We start from the raw sequence: 17,082 nt of genomic DNA, 5'->3' as shown, positions 1-17,082 counted from the left end.
AGAACACAGGTAAGCAGTGCAGAAATTAGTGAAAGAGGGTCACTACTGCACTCTGTACTCTGTGTCACTATTGACCTCTGTACTCTGTAGCAAGTGACGCAGAGCTCAGAAGTGACTCAAAGGTCAGTAGTAAGTGAGGCAGAGTTCTATGCGGATAGACCAGATGAATCCGGCAAGGTAAGGGTAAAAATTCTGCTTTAAACGGTTCCATAAACGGCTGAGCAGTGAGAAAAAAAAGGAGAATGCTACCTTGGGAGAGGTGACTCATTTATATAGTATAACCGGTCCAGTGATTAGGAAGGGGGCAGAGTCTGTACCCTACATATATGCTGTCATGCTTGTGTCAGGAAAGCTTCCTGATGCCACCTGTCTATGCTCATCAGTGTCACCCACGGCCACAAATGTTTGTAGGTATTGTACTATTTTTTTATATAGCAGTAAACGTTTGTCAGAATTGTAATTGTGTATTACTGCATGATAGTAAAGAAAAAAGAAAAATCTGCTGATAGAATGTTAAATGATACCTGTTTTCCTTTTAGCACAACTATTTCCTCCTGTTTTCACTGAACAACCTCCACAGACGTATGTGGTCTACCCTAATGATGATATCATGCTCAGATGTGAAGCAAAAGAAAATTCCAGAGCTTGGTATGTTCAGCAGTTCCTCTTTCTTTTTTTTTCTTTTGCTTTTTTTTGCTGTTATCATCTAGACAGATCATTAAAATTATTGCCTCTCAAGACAGTAATAAATTAGATATTTATAAACGAGTATATCTGAGGTACCACATGGCGGGTAATATGATCAGTTAATATTGGTTATACCTCAAGGTCCATAGCTCTGCGGAGGATCAGATATTCCATATTTAAACTAAGTATGTTGAAGTATATTCCTATAGTCTATAAAAGGTTCTTTTTACCTTTTACTAAAGTATAATGGAAACTCCAAGTTTAATAATCAATGCAAGTTTAAAGTGGTATTAAACCCAAAAACAAATATTTAATTATATTGCAGCTTACCAATTCTAATGCCCTGTACACATGATCGGAATTTCTGTCAGAAAAACCTTGGATGGTTTTTCGACGGAATTGCGCTCAAGCTTGCCTTGCATACACAAGGTCACACAAAAGTTCTCTGAACTTTTAACCGTCAAGAGCTCGGTGACGTACAACACTACGACGAGCCGAGAAAATGAAGTTCAATGCTTCCGATCATGCGTCGAATTGTTTCTGATCATGCGTAGGAATTTTGCGCGTCGGAATTGCTACAGATGATCGGAATTTCCGTTGGAAAAAATAGAGAACCTGCTCTCAATCTTTTGCTGGCGAAAAAAGTCCGATGGAGCATGCACACGGTCGGAATTTCCGTCCAAAAGCTCACATAGGAGTTTTGCTGGCAGAATTTTCGATCGTGTGTACGGGGCATTAGATGTGATGATTCCATTCATTTTCATTTTAGGCTTTTTTTCTTTTATTTTCACCTAGTGATCTGCCAAGCAAGTCTCTTATTTTTAAAGAACTGCAGTCTGCTCGCATAATTTATAATAAAAACATCTTTGCCATTCTGAAGCTTCCCTCCAACCTCTTTTTATTATTTTATATATACTGTGATTGTGTGCTTGCAAAATATGCTGCAGAAATCTCCCTCCACTAAGTCTGGCTGCATCCATTTAACTGTGGGCAGCTGAAGCTGCTGCCTGTTCACTGCCTGGATTTACACAGACACACAGAGGCACACCTCTAGCTCTGCAGCCCTGCAGCTCTCATTGATCCTCTGTTGACTCATCCCCCTCCCTTCCTGGCAAACTCTCACTAGAATGAGAGAGAGCTGTAAAGAAAATGTAGACTTATCAATATCAACATTAGCCGGCAAACATTGCTAATGCATTGATTTCCACAAAATCACATGGCTCGCTATCCCTTCATATTTCCTTGTCAAAAGAAGTTTATTGAGTATACAATGTTATAAAGATACATAGAGTAAGTTTACAAGGATCTATAAAGTAAGCTCATTGTTTTACAGTAGGGTTTATATAGGTAAATATCATGAAATTTCAAATATTAAACATTGGGTTCACGTAAACCTAAATTAAAGATATATATCATTTCCTTAGTTACTTTTGTAGGTATTTAAATGATTTATACCTACTATACATATTGTTTACAAGTAGAGTGTATATAGGTCAAATAAATTCTGATAATGAGCTTTAATCGTAAGGTGGAGAAAAGGAAAGAGAAAGAAGAAAAAGGGTTGAAAGGTAGAGGTATGGTCCACAAGGTTGTCCCGCTCGTCAGTTTATTATTCTTTTTAGTTCTCTTTGAAGCCTTAGAATGGGTGTCTCTGTAAGTCATTTAATCTGTTACCATGGCAACAGGACAGAGTCATTGAAGTTTGACAGGAACTTTTGTTTTATCCAAGGATGCCAAAGTTTTTCAAATTTTGGAATTTGGTTTTGATCGATGGCTACCATCTTAGCATGGGACATTGTATTATTCATTCTGTGAATTGTTTCTGCTAGTACCAATGTAGGAGATTTCCATGCCTTGGCCACTGTTTGTTTTGCAGCCGTTATTAGTTGGATCATAAGTTTGAATTGAGAGAGTGTTAACCATTCCGGTTTTAGATTAAGTAAAGTTAAATATGGATCTGGTTGTATTATTTTTTTAAATATTTTAGATGCAATCACGAAGACTTCCTTCCAGAAGGTTTGGATTACTGGGCACGTCCACCATATGTGTAAATATGTGCCTATTTCTGGGCATCCTCGAAAACAAAGAGCTGAGGTATTAGGTGAATATTTTGCCACTCTAGCGGGTACAAGGTACCAGCGAGTTAGGACTTTATAATTTGTCTCCAGTGCTAAGATGTTGGGCGAAGATGACTTAGATGTGAGCCATATGTTAGACCAGTCCGTGTCTTCTAAAGTTCGTCCCAGGTCCTCCTCCCACCTCTGAACGTAAGAGGATCTATTAAGATTTGCTACTCCATATAATTGGTTATAAAGTGATGAAATTGTACCTTTAGCAAATGGATCTTTTGTACAGATTGATTCAAAAATGGATAATTGGGATAATGGTGCATCCCCCTTTAGGAATGGTGTATAGAAATTTTTGATTTGGAGATATCTAAATATCTCAGAGTTTGGTAGATCATATTTTTCTCTAAGCGATGGGAATGAAAGGAATGATTTAGATGCTATGAAGTCATTTAGTGTCTGAATGCCTGATGTTGTCCAAGCTTTAAAAGAATTTGGGTAGATCCATGCCGGATAAAAGGCCGGATTTCTGATAAAAGAAAGGAGAGGATTGTGTGGAGATTGTAACTGATATTTGGTTTTTAGTTTATCCCAGAGAGATAAGAAGTGTTTAGTTATGGGATTATGAATTTTAAAGCGGTCTTTAGGATCAAGCCATAATAAATTTGATATTAATAGAGGGTCATTTTCTGAAGCCTCTATAAATACCCATAATGGGATTTCCTGTTTTGCATGGTAATTGGACAGACTGGCCAAATGTGCTGCTCTGTAGTAGTTAGTAAAATTAGGGTATCCCAGGCCTCCTTTATTTTTGGGAAGATGTAGTGTGTGTATAGGTATACGTGGTTTAGAAGAGCCCCATATAAACGAAGTTGCTCTTTTTTGTACTATTCTCAAAAAATAGGAAGGAATTGGAATAGGGAGGACTCTGAATAGATAAAGCAATTTGGGTAGAATAGTCATTTTGATTGCATTAATCTTCCCTATCCAGGATAAAGGAAGTTGCGACCATTGTTTTATTAGATTTGTGATCTGTCTTAATACAGGAGGATAATTGGTTGAGAATAAGTCAGAATGAGATGCTGTTAAATGAATTCCAAGATATGGGATTGATTTTTCTGCCCATGTGAATGGGAGTGCAGCCCTAGCCGGGATCAATTCCATGTTTGTGAGTGAAATATTAAGCACTAGGCATTTCTTAGGATTAATCATAAGGCCGGATAGGGCTGCAAATCCATCAAGAGCTGGTATTAAGTTAGGACCAGAGACCTGTGGTGATGATAGAAAAAGTAATATATCGTCTGCAAATATACATAATTTGTGTGTAATACCTCCTACTTCAATGCCAGTTATAGTTTGGTTTGTTCTGATGTATTGGGCCATGGGTTCGAGTATAAGGGCAAATAATAAGGGAGATAATGGGCAACCCTGTCGGGTACCTCTTTCGATATTAAAGGCTTCAGATTTGTATCCAGCATATTTTATATAGGCTTTGGGTTTATTATATAAAGCTTTGATCCATGTTAAAAAGTGGGGTCCAAAACCCCATTTTTGTAATGAATATTGCATATATTGCCAGGATACTGTGTCAAATGCCCTCTTAATATCGAGAGATAGAAAACATAAAGGGATTTTCCGTTTTTTAGCAATATGTGCCAATAACACTGCCCTGCGTATATTATCGCCTGCCTGTCTATTTGGCATGAAGCCTACTTGATCTCTATGTATTAATTTTCCTATAATGCTATTGAGGCGTTTTGCTATTATTTTTGCTAATAATTTAATATCAAGGTTTAACAGAGAGATAGGCCGATAATTCACACAGGAAGTATCATCAGAAAGGGGTTTTGGGATCATACAAACAATTGCCATTAGTGTTTCTTGCCGAAAAGAATGTCCATCTAGAAGTTTGTTAAAAGTTTCAGTGAGAATGGGAGAGAGTATTTCTGAGAATGTTTTATAGTATAAAGCCGAGTAGCCGTCTGGGCCTGGTCTTTTGTTAAGTTTTAGGTCTTTTATGGCGTTAGCAACTTCATCTATAGTTATAGGCTCATCCAAACTGCTTTTTTGATTCTGAGATAACTCAGGTAAGGTTATTTTTGAGAAGAAGGATTCAGCCTCTGTAGGATTAAATTCATTGTTTGTCTTGTATAAAGTTGCGAGATGTGAGTGAAATTTATGGACTATTTTAACTGGATTACAAGTGTAAACATTTTTTGATAATTTCAAACGTATTGGTTTGAAAGATTTGTTAGTTGAATTTAATGCCCGAGCCAAATATGTACCTGGTTTGTTTGTATTCATGTAGAAATTGTGTTTGGAGCGTTTGAGGGATTTATCAACTGACTCAGTGAGAAATAGATCGTATTCCAATCTAGATTTTTCCAGATGAGATTTTGTACTCTGAGATGGATTATCTTGAAATGATATGTAGGCTGCATTAAAATTGAGTTCTAGTTTTTTTGCTAGATTTTTGCGTTCCCGTTTAAATAGTGCCATTTGTCTTTGTATTGTACCACGCAAGACAGGCTTATGAGCTTCCCACAGTGTTATTGGGGAGATGTCTGTTGTATTATTAATTGATATGTATTCCTTTAAAGCTTGTTCAATGGCCATCTGATGTAGTGGGTGTTTGAGCATTATGTCCGGTAAGTACCACGTTGGGTCATGCGCTTTTGGTATGGCTGAGGCTATAGTAGTGTATACTGCATTATGGTCAGACCACGGAATCGGAATTATATCTGATGCAATAATTTCTGGTATCATTCCTATTGTTAGAAAAATATGATCTATTCTGGTGAAGGTTTGATGAGGGTGCGAGAAATAAGTGAATTTCTTTTTCATTGGGTTACTTTCTCTCCACGAATCTACCAGATTGTATTTGGAAAGAAGTTGAGAAAAAGGTAATCTAGAGGTTATTTTGGATGGTGTAAAAGGTGATTTATCTAGAAATGGGAGGAGGACCTGGTTCGAATCCCCACACATTATCACTGTTCCTATTTTGTGTGTATTAATCACTTGTAATATATGTGAGAGGAATGGTGTAGGTTGTTTGTTAGGAGCGTAGTAGGAAATCACAGTGATTGCTGTATCCATTATATAACCCATGAGTATCAGGTATCTACCTTCTGGGTCTTTAATTTCTGATGATAAGGTGAATGGTGTGGATCGGTGAAATGCAATTAGAGTTCCCCTTTGCTTGGTACAGGCAGAAGCCGTGTAAATTTGTTGATAAAAAGGAGAAATATATTTTGGAGTAGAATCTTTGGTGAAGTGTGTTTCTTGGAGGCATACTATGTGAGCCTTCTTGTTATGGAAAGTACGGAAGGCTTTGGTCCTTTTTTGAGGGACATTTATTCCCTGAACATTCAGGGAAAGTATATTTAGTGGTGCCATGGCAATAGATCAAATAGTTTTGACTTACTTTTTGTTATGTAGAGCTGACTGCGCAGATCAACCTGTGTGGACTGAAAAGATGAATAGATAGAAAAGAAACCAGTGAATTCTGGAGTAAAGAGTAAACAAAAAACATATGAGATTAGATGATACGTTGTATAAATTATTTTTTGCAAGTAATCACAATTTACCCGTGAAAGAGAATAAATATCTCTCTCAGGGGAATAAGTGCCTTCGTCACACTCCCACATAATATGGTTGGGAGAATGAGGAGGGCTAATGGGGTACACGGATCTTCCGCTTACAGGAGAGAAGTGCTATGTCAAAAGACATCAAAATGATGTTTCATTAATTGGAGTGCAGAATATAGTTTTTGTTGAAATTATTTATTCCAGGGTGGTTGTATATGGTTAGTCTTGCCCTAGGCTAAATAATTCAGTTAGAAAGGTACTGTTAATAACTTTGGTATTGATGAAGATAGTTTGAAATATTTTGGGATTTTAACCCTTTTAGAGTAAACAATTACATATTTTATTCATATGTAACTGTTTAGATATGTTAACTCATAAAATTGAGGTTGTATTGCTTCAGATTAGAATAAACAAAAACATTATTCTAGGAACTAGTTAGGTAATAATATATTTGTTTTAAGAAAAGAAAGAAAAAGCTTCCATTACTTCTGGATTATTGAACATATTTGTCCTAAAAAGTAATAAATCTATTGTTATTACCTGATAATATATAACTGAACAAGAATTTCCTTATTTCACTTATATATTCTAAGGCTATATGAATCAGAAGTAATAAGAAATATAACTGGAATGTAACATGATCCCACACAGTGTGTGACTATCAGAATGCAGTTACATTCAGTTATAAATACAGGTTTTTTATAGAGAACCATCTCTTAGTATAATAAATAAAGAGATATCAGGAATTAGGATGTCAGTCCATTGAATCTTCTTGGTCCATGGATGATGTGGCATAACGGCCTCTTTTGTGAGAATGATGATTCTCATTTTGTTCTGGAATTTTCTGGGTGCTGCCTGAAGGTGAAGATGATGCCATTCTTCTGCGTGTGGGAGTGTTGCTGCTTGTGGGTTCTGTCAGATTTAATTTTAAAAGGGTTTGTTGTAGTTCATCTGCTGATCTGCTTCTGTAAATTGTACCTTGGTGGTTAAATCTGACTGAAAAAGGGAAGCCCCATTGATACATAATGTTGTGGCGTTGCAGTTCCATTAGTTGGGGTTTCATGGATCGTCTTTTAGTAATAGTAAGTTGGGATAGGTCAGCAAAAATTTGATAATTGTGTCCTTGAAAATTAAGTTCCTTTTTTTCTCTTGCAGCAATTAGTATTTGTTCTTTCGTTCTGTAATAATGAAATTTTGTGATTATATCACGTGGGGGTCCATCTTTCTTTTTGGCTGTGAGGGCTCTGTGTACTCTGTCCAGTTCTAAACGTTCAATAGGGATATCTGGCTTTAGTTCTTGTAATAGAGCAGTAATAGTAGATTGCAGGTCTGTCACAGTTTCAGGTATTCCCCTTATGCGCAAGTTTGAACGTCTGGCTCTATTTTCGTAATCTTCGAGCTTTGTCTGTGAGAGCGCCCTGATGCTGTATCTTGTGAGGTGACTGGAGGTGCTTTAGCTGCAGTGAGTGCCTGTGAGCTCTTTGTGAGGTGATTTTTATTTCTGCCACGGTTTCCTCCCAGTACCATATTTCCTTCCCAAACTTTCACAGTTTGTTCCCTGGGGCAAAAAGGTTCAAATGGATACCTTTTGAGCCTGCAGGCTCCGCTTTGTCCTTCTCTTCTCTCCTCAGCGGTGTGGAGCTCTAACAATGCATGTCTGCTCCGCTAGGCTCCGCCTCCTGCCCCCCTATCCCTTCATATTTCAATTTGCTTTCATTAGCTAAAGAATCAACAAATTTCATAATTGCTACTCACCGAATATAGCACTTTTTCTTGTTTGAGCTGGACTCAAGGACCCATCTCAGGATTTCTGGTCGCCACACAAAATTCTCAGGTCTTCACAATCATCGATTGTATCCTAGCTTCTTTCAATCATTCCAAGGTTTGATCAGTCGGTAAGATCTCTCAGTTCATCAGTTCGTCTCTCCCCTCTGATCAAACAAAGGAAAAGACAAAAATTACCAGAGTATTGATACTGGTTGGCTGAGCCACTAAAAAAATGAATGTTGACGGAAGCGGATGAAACTGGATGCAAATGAATGATCATCTGTTGTCATCCATTTTTCCATAGGAATGCATTGATGTCCGTTTTTCATGCGTCAACGGATGGGTGGAAACCGGACAAACAGTCCAATATGTGTGAAAGGGGCCTTATAAAAAAAAAAAAAAAATTCCCTGCAAGCTTTCTTTATTTTGTGCACTCGAAACAAGATAAGATACTTTTTGGATAAATTCTGGTGTCTGTTTCACAAGACTTTGGATAGAAGTAACAGTTGCAGAAAAATTGGGCTTTGGGTGTTGGTGGTGCCCTCACACCATAACCCTAAAGCAATTATTGGCCTTGCTGTAAAAAATTGAAATTATATGCCCCGGTCAAACAGTGGCAAAAAAAATGGGCTTTGGGTGTTGGTGGTGCCTTAACACCGTAATCCTATAGAGGTACTCTTGATGAAAGCAAGAATTGGCCTTATCAGATGGAGAAACAGAGCTAAGCCGCTCCAGGTGAGAACAATCTTTCTCTCCAACCCTTAGGTGCGAGTCCAGTCTGCAATCTGGATGAGAAGCCACTGACACAGAAAAAGGTTGACCGCACTCACAGGTGTGAAGCAATAATAGTAACTTTATTGAAGATAAAAGTCCATCAAAACAACTTCATATGACATCATAAAACAGTAATGCAGACCTGGCAAAGATTACCGCGTTTCACAAATAAAAATTCGCTTAATCATAATTTAACAAACACCAATGGGCATAACCCTTAAATAGTATGTATACAGCTAGAACTGACCGGTGTTTGATTATGCCAATTAACCCCCAATCTGGAGTTTCTGCGGACAGACAAACAGAAACTATGAAACCTACAACATACATGCTGAAATCAGTATACATATAATTATAATAAAATCGTAGAAAATACCTTTTCTGTCTGTGGAATAAACTATCCCCACACAGAAATGAAAAAAGATTAAGAATTGGCCCTGCTGTAAAAAAATTTAATTACTGTATTTACAGGCGTATAACACGCACTTTTTTACACTGAAAATAGAGGGTAAACCGTGCCTGCGTTTTATACGCCGATATCTGTTTTTTTTTTATCAACAGGGGTCGGGGATCGGGCGGTCCGCCCCATGTGCCACCCATTGGGAGGGTGTCAGGCCAGCCGCTCTCCTGGCCATGGGACCGCGCTACTAGTAAATTTTAAAGCTCAGAAAACATTACTGCCAGCCCTTTGTCATATACCGTTCCTCTTTTGTAACGCTCAATGCAAATCTAAGCCTCTGAATCCCTCAATTAACACCGCTCATTGTGGCTGCTTCCTCCTCCTGTGTAGCATTTGATTGAAGGAGGATAACGTTCATGTGACCATCAATGAAATATAGGAGAGCAGTCTCATGACCTGGCCTGGCGTTAATGGAGGTATTTAGAACCTTAGATTTAAGATGAGAGTAACACAGGAGGAGCAATGTATGAGAAGGGGCTGACAGTGTGAAGTTTTCTCAACTTTAGAGTATGCTGGCAGCGCTGTCCTAGCGCTGGGAGTGCAGGGGGTCTTTATAATGAAAGGGGGCTGTGTGTTGTACAGGGGGCTGTGTTGTGCAGGGGTCTGTGTACTATGCAGGGGGTCTGTTGGGGTTGTGCCTCACCCTCACTTTCCTCCTCTGCTCTATCTGGTGGCACCCAAGTCGAGTCAGTGACCTCATCATCATCATCATCCCCTCCATCCTCATCATCACTGGAGCCAACTTGGCAACACTCTGCGGCTGGTAGAACATGACTGCCAATTTGTTGTTTATCAGTGTTCTCCCCTTTCTGTAGACGCATGTTCCTATCTTCCTCAACCTCAGAGTCAGAACCAACCAACCAATATACTGCAGTAAAACTGCACTGACGCACTACAATATACCACAGTAAAGCTGAAATTCTTATCTGAATGCCCAGTTTGGTAGCCATGATGGTGCCACATCCTGATAAGTAGATACAGAAAAAAGGTTTATGGAAGGGACTTTTGGAAAAAGGCACCACTATGACAAATATATAAAAAAATACAAATATAGTTTTTATTAAATACAATCTTAAGACAATGATAAAATACATGCAACAGTGAATGCAAAGGACTTTCTTCATAACAAGAAATGGCTCTAGATCCCAAAAAGAATCAGGGGTAACTCTACGTGTTTCAACTCAAGGGTCTTTGTCTGGGGTTCTCAAGAGCAACAGATTGGTCAATACATATGGCACAGAACGCATGCATGCAAGAGCACCAGGACCCCTCCAAAGCCTCCACAAGTAGAAAACAATTCAAAGGACATAAACTTAAATTTCAAATTAATGTGTCTGTAATCGCGTGGATAATGGAAATTACCACCATTGTGCAGCATAGAGTGGGGAGACAAATCAAGAGCACATGGCCATGGGAGAAACCCCTCACAACCAGCTGAACCCTTCACTACACTTGCAGTCCAGGAGATTGTTTTCTACTCCTTAGTACTATAGACGTTCCTTGGAGTATATTTTTTGGCTATTCCACAAGTTGATACAATACTATATCTGTGATAAGCATCAACAACTCTGCCAGGGAGGTTGTGAGGGTTTTCTCCCACGACCATGTGCTCTTGCTTTGTCTCCCCACACTATGCTGCACAATGGTGGTAATTTCCAATATCCATGTCATTACAGACACACTAATTTGAAATTTAAGTTTATGTCCTTTTAATTGTTTTCTACTTGTGGAGGCTTTGGAGGGGTCCTGGTGCGCTTGCATGCATGCGTTCTGAGCCATCTGTATTGTCCAATCTGTTGCTCTTGAGAACCCCCAGATGAAGACCCTTGAGTTGAAGCGCATAGGGTACCCACAATTCTTTTTGGGATCTAGAGCCATTTCTTGCTATGAAGAAAGTTCTATTATTCTGTGCAAAATTTGCATTCATGTTGCATGTATTTTATTATTGTCTTAAGATTGTATTTAATAAAAACTATATTTGTATTTTTTTTATATATTTGTCATAGTGGTGCCTTTCCAAAAGGCCCTTCCATAAACCTTCTTTCTGTATCCACAGGAAAACTGCACTGACACACTTCAATATACTGCAGTAAAACTTCACTGACGCACTTCAATATACTGCAGTAAAACTGACACACTACACTGACATACTTCAATACACTGCAAAAAATCGAAAAGGAAATGTAGCAACTAAATTTCGACAGCGGCAATGAAAATTAAGACATCTGACAACATTGTTTTGCGTCTAGCCTAGTTTTTTACAAATCTGTACTGCATCTATATTTAGTGGGAATGCTTCAGCAGTACCACTATTGTTATTCGTTAGTGGGAATGCTTCAGCCGTCCCACTATTGTTATTCGTTTTTATTAGTGGGACTGCTTCAGCAGTCCCACTATTGTTCGTTTTTTATTTATTAATTTAAATTTTTAAACTTTTTCCAAAAGTTTCAGCTCCTTCATACTTGCTCACCTACAGACGCCAAACAAAATTTAAAATGTTCACAAAATATTCAGCTATCTGGCTATATCTTTTCAGTTTGATATCTTTTACAGTTTTTGTGAAAAAGCTGTTTAAGTTTAGTGATCATTTCAGGAAATTTTATTGATTAAACAGTGTGTATTGGGCTGCTTAGAGTGGATAATGTCATAGAGCACAGAGCCTTAAAAAAATTATCTTAGTTCCTTCTCTATAAATTGCTCTCACGCCCACGAGATCTACTTATCATACACAATCTATACATCAAAACATAGGTATTTTTGTCTAGTTTTAGGCAATGTGCTCAGTTTTGTGATACGCCTTTTACTTTTGGCTGGTTGAGCTTCCAAATGACAAGAGTTCTACACTTTCTTCCATTGACTGTCCTGTATAAAATTCTTCACATTTCCCAGCGAAACGCACAGCCAACTTCTTTTTTAAATCACTGACATGCCCACATTTTCAAGTTTATCAACATAAATTTTATACCGATACGTTCACAAAGGCCATGTGTCTCTAACGGTGAAGCCGCTGTTTCGGTAGCATGTACTGTTGTGGATTTATTAAGGCTTTTTTGAAGGGTTCTCTCACACTGTCTCTCACTCATTAGGTGTGGGGATTAATGATCAAAAAGCTTTTCAAAAAACCTTTAAATATTCCACATCTTTCATACATTAGTGGTGTTGTTAAACTTTTTTTTTTTTTTTTTTTATAATAAGTTTTTATTTTTAGAACAAGACATTACATGACATGTCCAACAGTGCAAATCCTGTAAACAATGGCCTCGCAGGGTCATTTCAGTAACAATATGCAATATGTGGGTTGAACAAACACATACATTACTATTAATCTAATGTAAAGTGCTCTTCCAGGGATAACTCTGTGGGACCCGCCAAGGGAGTAATCAGGAGCTCTGGAAGCCCCATGTTTTCATGAAGTATGCAAATGAAGCAGGGCCCGCCTAAGGGCTCTTGAGGGTGAGTTTAAGTTGGGGGACTCTCTGGAATGTGCGGGGTACATAGCCCGGTGGCCCACGCCCGGGGCAGGAAGGGGGGGCTCAAAACCTCCATCAATCCGCCTCCCGCTCCCACGTGGGCCCCCGCGACCCCGCAACAGTGGTTTATTCATGTAAAATTTATCTGGCTCTTGGAAATCCAGAGATCTCCCCCAGCGGATTTCGTTTCTATATTGAACAGCCCATACTTAGCTGTTTCGCATGAGTTTCCCTAATATTAAACCAAAATAACAATAGAGAGACACAGAAATAAATAGGGAATAATAAAAAAGAGAGAGGTGGGGGGGTACAGTAAGAGTGAGAAGAGGGAATAGGAGAGGGAAGGGGGGGGATGGGAAAGGGAGAGGGAATGGGTCAGGTTACCTGCAAGTACTGGTAGGCTTCCTCTGCCTCTGCGACGGACCCCTCGGAGCTGGATTCGTTATTCCTCGGATAGGTCAGGTTTTAGGGTCTTGCCTACAGGGTTGAGTTTTTGTTAGCCTAAGTACTCTAAGAGTAGGGTCTGCCAGTTCCAGTAGTTCAACGTCTAGACTAGACGACATTGTGGTGGAGTCAGAGGTGTATTCAGCCCATGGCATCCAGATTGCATGGAATCGGTCTTTGTGGCCTTTATTGGTCGCCACCCAATCCTCGGCCTCCCGGATCTCACTAACCTTTCCGATCCACTCAGCACGTGTGGGGGTCGTATGTTTTTTCCAATGGATTGGGATCAGGCGCCTAGCCGCATTTAATAAGTGCGGCAGCACACTTTTCTTGTATTTTCGTAGTGAGATCGGGGGGACCTGCAGGAGAAAGTAGGTCGGGAGTAAGGGGATTTCTATCTCTGTCACTATTTTGATTTGGTTACGTATATCTTCCCAAAAGGATTTAATTTGAGGGCAATCCCACCATATGTGTTTCAGTGTACCTTTCTGACCACATCCTCTCCAGCACAGCTCGGATGTGGAAGGGTAGAAGCGGGCCAAGTCCGCAGGTACTCTGTACCAACAGGATAGCAGCTTAAAGTTCGTTTCCTGGGTCTTAGACTCTATTGAGGATGAATGAGTAAGCTGATACAAGTGAGTTAAGTCTGTCTTTGCAAATACGATGCCCAGGTCCTTTTCCCAACGTCTGATAAATGCGGGTGTGGTGTTAGGGAATGAGGAACCTAGTAGTTTATAAAGTTCCGAGACCAAGTGTGGTGTAGGTTCTTCTGCAATAAAGAGTTTTTCAAGGTGGGTGAGAGAAGAAGGGTCTCTAATCTTATGGCCTTGTAATTGAAAGAAGTGATGTAGTTGCCTGTATTTCCAGAAGTTCATTGGGGTGCCCTGTCTGCCTGTAGGCAGAGATTCGTAGCCCAGGAGTTTGCCGTCTTTCATGAGTTTGCCACAACCGGCGTCTCCACCCTCTAACCACGATTCAAAAAAACCTATTTGTTCTCCCGGAGGGAACCAAAGGAAACCTCCCAATGGGGCCAGTGGGGACACCGAGGGAGCCAATTTTAGCAGCGGGTTAATCTTATCCCAGGTTGACAGTACCTGGGTTGTCAGGGGGGACGTTGTCTCGGACAGTCCTCTATGCTCTCGGGACAGCCAGGGAGCATATGATAAGTTCCTACCCGCTAAACATTTCTCTAGTGGTACCCGTATCTTAGAGCAAGAGTGGAAAAGCCAGTTGAGCATCCTCTGTATCGCTATAGCCCAGTAGTATCTTCTGACGTCTGGAAGGCCTAGGCCTCCGTTTTGTTTCGAGCGTCGTAGGACTCGTAGAGCTATCCTAGGTTTGCGCGCATTCCATATGAATTCGGACAGTATGCTAGATATTTTATCAAAAAAAGATCGGGGTAATCAAATTGGTAGCATCTGTAAAAAGAACAGTATGCGTGGTAAAATATTCATTTTTATTATGTTCACCCTTCCCAGCCATGTGAAGGCCGTCTGTGTCCATTGGGATTAGGTCTTTCTTAATGGTAGTTATCAGTGGGAGGTAATTTGCGGTATATAGGCTGTTAAAATTATCTGTGAGTTGTATACCTAGGTATCGAATAGCCGACGTGGCCCAGGTGAAAGGAAAGGCTGATTTAAGGCTCATTGTTAATTGGGGTGACATGCAAATAGGGAGTATTTCTGACTTTGAAAAATTAATTTTAAAAGTTAAACTTTTTTTTAATGAAATTCATGTTTATTTTAAAACCATTCCTACTTTTCCAACTATTCTCACTTCTTCAACTTTTTCTTACAGATTTAAGCTATTCATCCAGTTAGCTTTAGCAATTCAGCTATTCAGCATTCCCACTCATTTTCTCCAGGAAATGAATTTTCTAGTTAATAATGAAGTCATTAAGCCTATTTAGTTATTTAAATAATATAAAAGATGTCATTATTACATCATTCATAATGGATTCCTATTATTATCATCCTTTCCTTTTTAGGTATAGTTGGGAAAAGGATGGGGTACCGTTTGAACCAAATGACACAAGAGTCACACAGAAAAAAGATTCTGGAACTTTAATAATTTCCAACTCCAATGGAAATATGAAGGACTTCCAGGGAAAATACCGTTGCTCTGCCAGAAATAAGCTGGGCACAGCTGTGTCAAATGAGGTCCATGTGATCACAGAAGGTATGTTTACCATAAACTTTTACTATGAGCTGAATACTGAATTTACATATGGTTTGTACAGTTTATCAGTGTCTAAACTGATAAAACCAGTCTAAACCAGTAAAATATTACTGGTTGGTCAGGCTGGGGAATGTAGCTCTTAAAGTGTCAGGGTGTGATGTTTCATAGTTTGTTATAAAATTTTGCAAACGAGTAATTTTTCTCCTTCATTGATATTCGCTGATGAGGCTGCACTGATGGGCACAGATAAGGCGACACTGATAGGCACAGATAAGGCGACACTGATAGGCACAGATAAGGCGACACTGATAGGCACTGATAAGACAGCACTGATGGGCACTGATAAGACAGCACTGATGGCCCCTGATGGGTGGCACTGATAGGTGGCACTGATGGGCACTGGTAGGTGGTATTGATGGGCAGCACTGGTGATGAGGCAATGATTGGTGACATTTATAGGTGGCACTGTGGGCACTGATAGGTGACACTGTGGGCACTGATAGGTGACACTGTGGGCACTGATGGGTGGTACTGTGGGCATTGGTCGGTAGCGCTGGTGGCTGGTAGGTGGCATGGGTGAGCACAGAAGCCCCTGCAGAGGCTCTCAACAATCAGGACTGATGTCCCTCTCACAGCCGCCAGTGATCAGCTTTTTTTTTTTCTCAAGCTACCAGCGTAAGGAGAAAAAATAGCCGATTACCGGCTCTGTTTACATCACATGATCAGCTGTTATTGGCTGACAGCTGATCAAGTGTTAAGGGGTCGAGATCGACCCCTTACTCTGATCTGTGATCAGCCGAGTCTCATAGACTTGCTAATCACAGAGCGCGCCGCACGTGCCTTTCAGGGGGCGTGCAGGCTGCTCGAGCACGGGAGGACATCTATGGATGCCCTCCCGGCAAATTAGGTCCGCGCTGCAGCCGTCTTTTGGCTATAGCACAGACGGGACTTGGTTAAGGAAGTTCCTTGGGGACCCCAAAGTCACCAGAACTTGTTTCCCCACTGGAAGATTTCTGAGGACAACCTAAAATTTGGGATTTTTCTTTACTTGCACTTTCAATGATAGTGGTAAACAGTACAAATAGGGTAAATCTCCTTAACAGGGGCACGGACAGCAATAAAAACTGACAGGCATTCTAATCCCTGTGCACTCTTTCCAAAGTTTAAAAAAAAGTTTTCCTTTTAGTTATAGTTTAAGCTGGCCATAGACGAGCAGTTTTTTGTTTTTTTTCAGCCAGTGGGCTTTTTAACAGATTCAGGCAAATGATTGACTTTTGTAGAACAGGGACGGGCCACACAGTGATCGAAGTTTGGCTGGTAATTTCTGAACTGGCGGATGATGCTCTGCTCTATTTAGCGGACGCCTCGTCCTCATTGCAGACTGCCCTGGATCTAATTAACCAATTTGGTGGCTATTCGGGGATTCGTATTAATTGGGACAAGTCGGTCCTCTTCCCGCTCCACCCCTCGACCCCTAAAGTACCACACCCGCAGCTCAAATGGGTAGAAGATTTTAAATATTTGGGGATTAAAATTAGCGCTAAGGTCCAGGACTACATGGACAACAATCTCCGACCACTCATGACGCAACTTACGGCTAGGTGTGCTGCTTGGCATTCCCTTCCACTGACCCCTGTTGGCAGAGTCAA

General features: G+C 40.1%; 1 protein-coding gene across 3 annotated transcripts in view; it reads left to right on the top strand.

Moving 5' to 3' along the window:
• The window catches only part of L1CAM (L1 cell adhesion molecule), a 1,396,060-nt gene that overhangs the window by 381,787 nt on the left and 997,191 nt on the right, over positions 1 to 17,082 (top strand). For all 3 annotated transcript variants that reach the window (XM_073600356.1, XM_073600355.1, XM_073600354.1), the window contains 2 exons: positions 540 to 648; positions 15,243 to 15,433. In XM_073600356.1, coding sequence (XP_073456457.1) covers positions 540 to 648; positions 15,243 to 15,433 — 300 coding nt within the window. The remainder of the gene's footprint in view (positions 1 to 539; positions 649 to 15,242; positions 15,434 to 17,082) is intronic.

This window comes from Aquarana catesbeiana, linkage group LG09 (genome assembly GCF_042186555.1).
Source record: "Aquarana catesbeiana isolate 2022-GZ linkage group LG09, ASM4218655v1, whole genome shotgun sequence".
In the NCBI taxonomy this organism is placed as follows: domain Eukaryota; kingdom Metazoa; phylum Chordata; class Amphibia; order Anura; family Ranidae; genus Aquarana; species Aquarana catesbeiana.
This window is presented reverse-complemented; position numbering and strand designations above follow the sequence as displayed.